We start from the raw sequence: 6,433 nt of genomic DNA, 5'->3' as shown, positions 1-6,433 counted from the left end.
CTCTTTCCCCATACTTGGCTACACTGCAACACCCACTGAAACTACACTGAGGTGAGGGGCAATCTGGGAGAAGACAGCGATTCCAGCTCTGCGATACACCTCCCTATGAAGGTAGAGTTAAACTCTGCAGAGGATGGAAGTTCTTTTTCCATGAGCATTTAAGAAACCTCAGAATGTTCCTTCACCCTAAACTATAACAATGCCTTCTCATGATATTCCACTATACACTGCATCTTTGAAACAGAGGTGATTACAAAATGGAAGCACAACACCTTTTATTCAGAAACTATTTAAACACTACATGGTAACTTTTTCCTGTTTTCTTTCAAAATTAAGGAAAACTGGCATGGTTTTGAGAAAAACTTTTTACTTCAGTTGGTTTTAGAGGATGTTCCAAGATAACAGGAGAGAAAAGATGTTTAAAGGAGGAAAAAAAAAAAACCAAACCCAAGATGAAAAATCAAAGCATTCGCAAGAAGAAAGATTAAATGTTTTTTATTTTTCCTTTCAGTACTTTAAAATTTTATTATTTTTCTGATATCTCATCAGACATTCATCAATGACAACTTCTTAATTTCAAAAGTACACAGCTGTGACCCTGAAGTTCTACATAAGTTCTTCAGGGAAGCAAAAGAGAAGGTAGACTACAAAACTAAATCAGAATTCCTCTTTCTTGTGCAATTCCAGTTCTCAGCTGCAATCTTGAGCTTTCCTCTGCCTAGGGACTGAAATGGTACAGACATACACACATACAGGAAATTTCTGTACTTCATTTTGGATTAAATTTTAACTTTCAATTTTAGCATGTTACTTAGAAATACACATCTGTCAGCACAATGCAGTATGAAGAGTATTTGGATTATTCAATTTACTTGAATACAATGGCTTCTTATCAAAGCCATCTCATTCAAATAGCAGAGAAACCCAAAAGCAACAGGAGGCAAGCCTGGTTAGCTGTACACATCAGGAATTTCCTTGACATCTGATTCATTTCCTAGCAAGCTAACCACAACCCTGGAATTTCTACTTGCTCCTGACTTCTTGAATGCTTTCATATTTCTCCTGTCCATTTCTCTTCATGTTTCAGGATTAGGAGCTATAAAAGTTTATCTTCAACACACTGCAGCTCTTCTGTGAAAGGTCACAGAAGGAGTTTGTTTTATTAATCACATCATTTTAAGAGGTGAGAATTGGAAGAAGATAAACTGGATAGCTAGGATGATGTGGCAAAGAATGGAATAAACTCTGTTTGAGATGCAAAGAGGCAACATGGTGGTAAAGAAACAGCATAAAGGATATTTATCTAGGAGAGAACAGGATCAGTCTCACATCCACAAACACCACAAGCAAGCAAGTAATTGTAATGCAAAACAGTCAGCAGCCCTTTCGATGGTGGAGTACTTTTAAATTTAGAGGTGCTAGTAGGGCTACCAGACTTTGCCTGACACTCCAGCTCAGATAGTAAATTGTAACTCTAAAGTGGAATTGGGTATTTTGACATTTCTGGCTGAGGCATCCTATTCGGATTTGAGTAAGTAGAAATGGCTTTTAGCTTATTAATGAAAAAGTGTGCAATAGTATTTACAAAATGTAAGTTGATAAGAAAAGTTCCAGAACCTGCCTTGCCTGAAACATAGCTTAAAATACACAGGACTGCCAAATCTGAATTGGAAATTGCTCTGATAGGTTAAGAGCAATACAGTTTAGAGTCCCTTAAAGCCATATCCTGCCCCTGAAATAAGAAGTGTGTTCTGGCTTATCCTCACAGTCTCATGACTTCAAACTATTAGAATGGAAACTGCGGACAGCCACCAAAGAAAGCCTTGAACTGTTATTTTGGAGCTAATGCAGATTGACCTGGGACTGGGGAAAAAATAAGCAGTGTTCAAAGAAGCCTTACATTTTGCCTGCATCATCATAATTTCCAGTGTAGTTAAACACAGACCTAATGCAGAACAGCAACTTCTTGAAACAACATTATATTTCAAATTATTTTTATGTCCTTTTAATGAAAGCCATAAATAAAGCACCATTATTTTAAAATTTTATTCTTTTTTACTGTCCTGGGTTTTTTGGTATTTACAATGTAGGTGCTGCCAGCACTTTAAATCTAAGTATACATTACGAGGAAGTACACGCAGACAAATGAGAAGGCAGTTTTATGAAAGACATCAATAACATAAGGAGACTGAACCGAATAACTCACAAGGAAAGGTAAACTACCAACCTATCCTTATTTTAACTAAATACTGACCCGGAAGACTGTAATAATTGTCTCTAAGTACGTGGAGGCTGCAAACATCATGAAGAAAGGGAATACCTAAGAAAAAATATGTTCGAAGACTGAAGAACAGGAAAAGCACCTTGGGCGCGAACATGATTATGGTATGAAATAACAATCACAGGGAAGTAGCGAGAACTTAACATTGGATAAAGCACTGTAGAGAGTGTTATAGGGAACAGTTCTGCAATGGCAAGAGATAGACTAGATAAATTAGGGTTTTCCTCACTCTCAGTTCTATTATTTCACTGCATTAATGTCAATACAGTGCAACACCAAATTCCATGGCACATGACCCAAGTGTTGTTCTGCAACCTTTTTTTTTTTTTCCTTTTACAAACAAAATAGTAAACTTATCTGCTTTACATCCTAACCTGTGACACTGTTTCAATAGGATATTACTCGTACTTGAAAATTCTAGTAGTTCGGTAGTTTTGGTAAACAAACTCATTGACTTCATTTCAAATATGCTCATTATGACATGGAAAAGAAACAAAAACATTAAAGACTATTTTCATTCAGAAACTGTAAATATATCAAAACCATTGCTTTGAAAAGACACTGCTGGTACTGGCAGGATTAGTACGCACCTTAGAAGGAAATACTGCCTAATGCAAGTATTTTAGAAGTGAAAGACAAGGGAATACAGGGAAAAGGTACCTTCTTAATGGTTTCCAACATGGATCGCCCTCCTTGCCAGGGTTTAGAGTTCTTCCTGATGCAGGTGAGGCTGGCCATGCTGTGCCACTTCCTGTCCTCCAGCTTCTTATGAAAGGCGTTCGCCAACAGGAGGACAGTGTCGTATATGTACAGGTTTGAAATCTGCAAAGACAGTAAAAAGGGCGAATTGGCTTTATTATTTGTGGTCTTCTCCCAGCAGCCAGAGTTTATAACTTGTTTTGCCTCACTCATAATCCTCTGGTAATTCATCAACTTACTTGGTATTAAGAAGGAACTATAAGAACCAAAAAGTCATATCTTTGGCTCTGGTGGAAACTGAAGCTAGGGGCTGTCACACCACAAGCAATTTGCAGCAACAAACTACACATGTGCAGCAACAAACTACACCACTACACTACAAAGCACTACTACATGTGAAGTGCGGGCAGCCCAATCACTGGCACAGCTCCACTTGCAGGATTTAAAGCCCTACTCATGAATGTAAACAGACTTCCTTTTATTTTTAACCAGCTGCCTGCAACTTCCAATTTTTCAGGCGCCAGATATTTGGACACCATCAAATTCTCTTCAGGATTGTTTTGTTCTTTTGAAAAATGGAAGCTCTGAAAACTGAAAATAAATCATTTCAGCATGTTTTTTTGTTCCTGATTTTTGAAGTCAATTCTGATTGAGGCAATTTCTGGAATGAAATATGACCTGATGAAATCTTTCTCAGTGTGCAGTTGCATGTTGATTCTGCAATTTATAGTGTTTCCTGTCAGAGCATTTGGCAATGGCTGTTAATTCCTTGCAGGATGAAACTCTTAACTGAGTAAGCGTGTATACGTTTCACTATGAGCGTAGTTACACACATACAGTGTGAGGAAGTTCCAGTTTGGCATCAAAGAGAGAACAGCTGAACTCAAGAAAAGAAATTACTTGTATGCCAGTTCCACTTACCCATGTACTATTTCTATATATGTGCTTTTAAACGCACACAGTACAAAGTCAGATGTGAAAGGTACAATTCAATGCAAAAGAACAGAAGCTCAGAGTTCACAAACACTTCTGAAACAAGTCATTTACAATATAGCTTTGTTTCAGCCATTTCTGTCCTTGAATGGCAGGAACATTTACGTTACTAACAGTATCATAGAGAGACACCTCAGCCCTACTGACAGAGGATCTTGAGAAGAGGAATGATGTTCAGAAATAAGAAGGACCTTTGGAAATATTATTTTTAGATAACCTACTGGTCATTTGAAGCTGTGGGGGCCTGAAGTTATCGAGGGAAACTCAGTTTCCTCAGCTGCACTGTATGAAGGGGGCTGTAGAATGTTCCTAGTGCCTGAAAACAAATCAGTCAGCAGCAGTTTGCTAAGTGAGGCAAGGTTGCTGGGTTTTTTTCTCCATCAGTCACAGACAAGCCAAGAGACATTTCCCAGATTGGTGGAATATGTTGACTGCTCTGTGTAAGGGTTTCTCCATACAGATAGTCTGCTCAAAACCTTAAAAGAAGAAGGAAGCTTACAATAGGTAAGTATCCCAACTTTGTGGAGAATGCCCCTATTCTACCTCTTAAAAATATCCAAAGACTGGGAAAGTCCTGCAGCTTTTGGGAGGGCATGTATGCCAAGGAAGCACAATAATGCTAAAGATCTGAGACACTACTTGGCAAATCCACACATCACCTTAAAAAAGGGGGGAAAAAAAGAAAAAAAAAGTATAGCTCCTTTTCCTGCCTAATTACTCCTTTCCATATAACCTATTTTTTGTGGGTTTTTCTTCTTATGTAAATTCCATCTTTATGCTGGCTTTGCCTGTGTCATCTGCAACCTGCTCTGTACAGTTCTCACAGGAAGGTTTTGTGACAGACTCCTTCCCTGCCTAGCATCCAGGAAAGAAGTTGTCTTTCTCCTTACCTTGCCAGAATTTCCTGGGACATTTTGCCTTCCATATTTTATTGAAGGAGATCTAATGGTCTGCTGCTTTCCCTCCTGATAAACTCCCGGGATCCTGTATCGCCCTTACAACTCTACACTGTTAGTACCACAAATGCACAGAGCTTCCGATCCTTATTTCCCCTTTTCTTTAAATGAAAATGATCCTTCATTCCCTCTTTCTGGAAGATGCTTCTTTATTCTTATTTGAGCTTCTCCCGTGACTCTAGTGGCTGTGAATATTTCCATCCCAGTATTCACCCAGGAACTAATTTACTTTCCACAGATGCACAGGCCAGGCATCACTGTGCGTAACAGGATTAAAAGCATGGATCGAGGATCTGGGTTCAGATTAATCAAGCATTTTTAAAATAGCTTGGATGATTTGTCTGTGTGTTGTAAACCTACAAAGAATTCAAAGCATTTCAGCTAAAACTGTATTTCCCCTAAGAAGTCAGCACCACAGGGACATTTGTTTTGGGGGAGAGAAGGAATTATTTCTATGCTGTGAGGCAAGTTTATTCTACACAAGCCTTCACCAAAGGAAAAAAAACCAAACCAACAACCTCTAGAGAGCAGAGACAATAAGGTCACTAATGAGATTAAATTGGTACATGAAGGGCTACAGATGCCAAGTCATCATTTCCCAACAAAATGACATTGCTTTCAAGGTAGCTTCCAATAACCCAGTATCATGGGAATAGAAGACTGTTGTCACAGTTCATGAGGAAGGATGCACTCGCTAATCTAAGAGTAATATAGCTGGGCCTTCATAAAGTACTAACAAGGCTCAGGAGTACCAAGTTAAGCAATTACTAAGCATTGTTATTCCTTCACTAATAGCTCAGCTTAACACTTACAGCAATCAATCACTGATAATGCAATGATAAAGACACTATGATTAATTTCTGCTTCTCAAAATCACCCTTCCTTGTCACTACCAGAAGGATGCTTCAACTGTCCTGATGCAGGGTGGGGCTGGAATTAAAGTCACTTTACACTTTTATGCATTTCCCACATAAATTTACTGGGTCATTTAACGCATTGCCTGGTATCACAGAATCACAGAATGGCAAGGGTTGTAAGGGACCTCGGGAGATCATCTAGTCCAACCCCCCTGCTAAAGCAGGGTCACCTAGAGGAGGTTGCACAGGACATCATCCAGGTGGGTTCTAAATATCTCCAAAGAAAGAGATTCCACAACCCCCCTGGGCAGCCTGTTCCAGTGCTCTGTCACCCTCAAAGTAAAGTTCTTCTGCATATTCAACTGAAACCTCTTATGTTTCAGTTTGTGCCCATTTCCCCTTGTCCTGTCACGGGGCACCACTGAGAAGAGTCTGGCTCCGTCCTCATGACATCCACCCTTAAGATATTTACAGAATAGAATCATAGAATGTTTTGGGTTGGAAGGGACCCCTAGAGGTCATCTAGTCCAACCCCCCTGCAGTGAGCAGGGACACCGCTAACTAGATCAGGTTGCTCAGAGCCCCGTCCAACCTGGCCTTGAATGATTCCAGGGATGGGGCCTCCACTACCTCTCTGGGCAACCTGT

At 39.5% G+C, this 6,433-nt stretch overlaps 1 protein-coding gene across 1 annotated transcript in view; it reads right to left on the bottom strand.

Annotated features, from left to right (window-relative positions):
• GRID2 (glutamate ionotropic receptor delta type subunit 2) overlaps nt 1-6,433 on the bottom strand; it is a 746,969-nt gene that overhangs the window by 220,123 nt on the left and 520,413 nt on the right. The window contains 1 exon segment of the mRNA XM_009634848.1: nt 2,942-3,103. Within this exon segment, the coding sequence (XP_009633143.1) occupies nt 2,942-3,103 (162 nt within the window).

Source organism: Egretta garzetta, unplaced genomic scaffold, assembly GCF_000687185.1.
Source record: "Egretta garzetta isolate BGI_Z169 unplaced genomic scaffold, ASM68718v1 scaffold32, whole genome shotgun sequence".
NCBI classification, from domain to species: Eukaryota; Metazoa; Chordata; class Aves; order Pelecaniformes; family Ardeidae; genus Egretta; species Egretta garzetta.
Note: the sequence above shows the minus strand (reverse complement) of the source record. Positions and strands in the feature narration are given on the sequence as shown.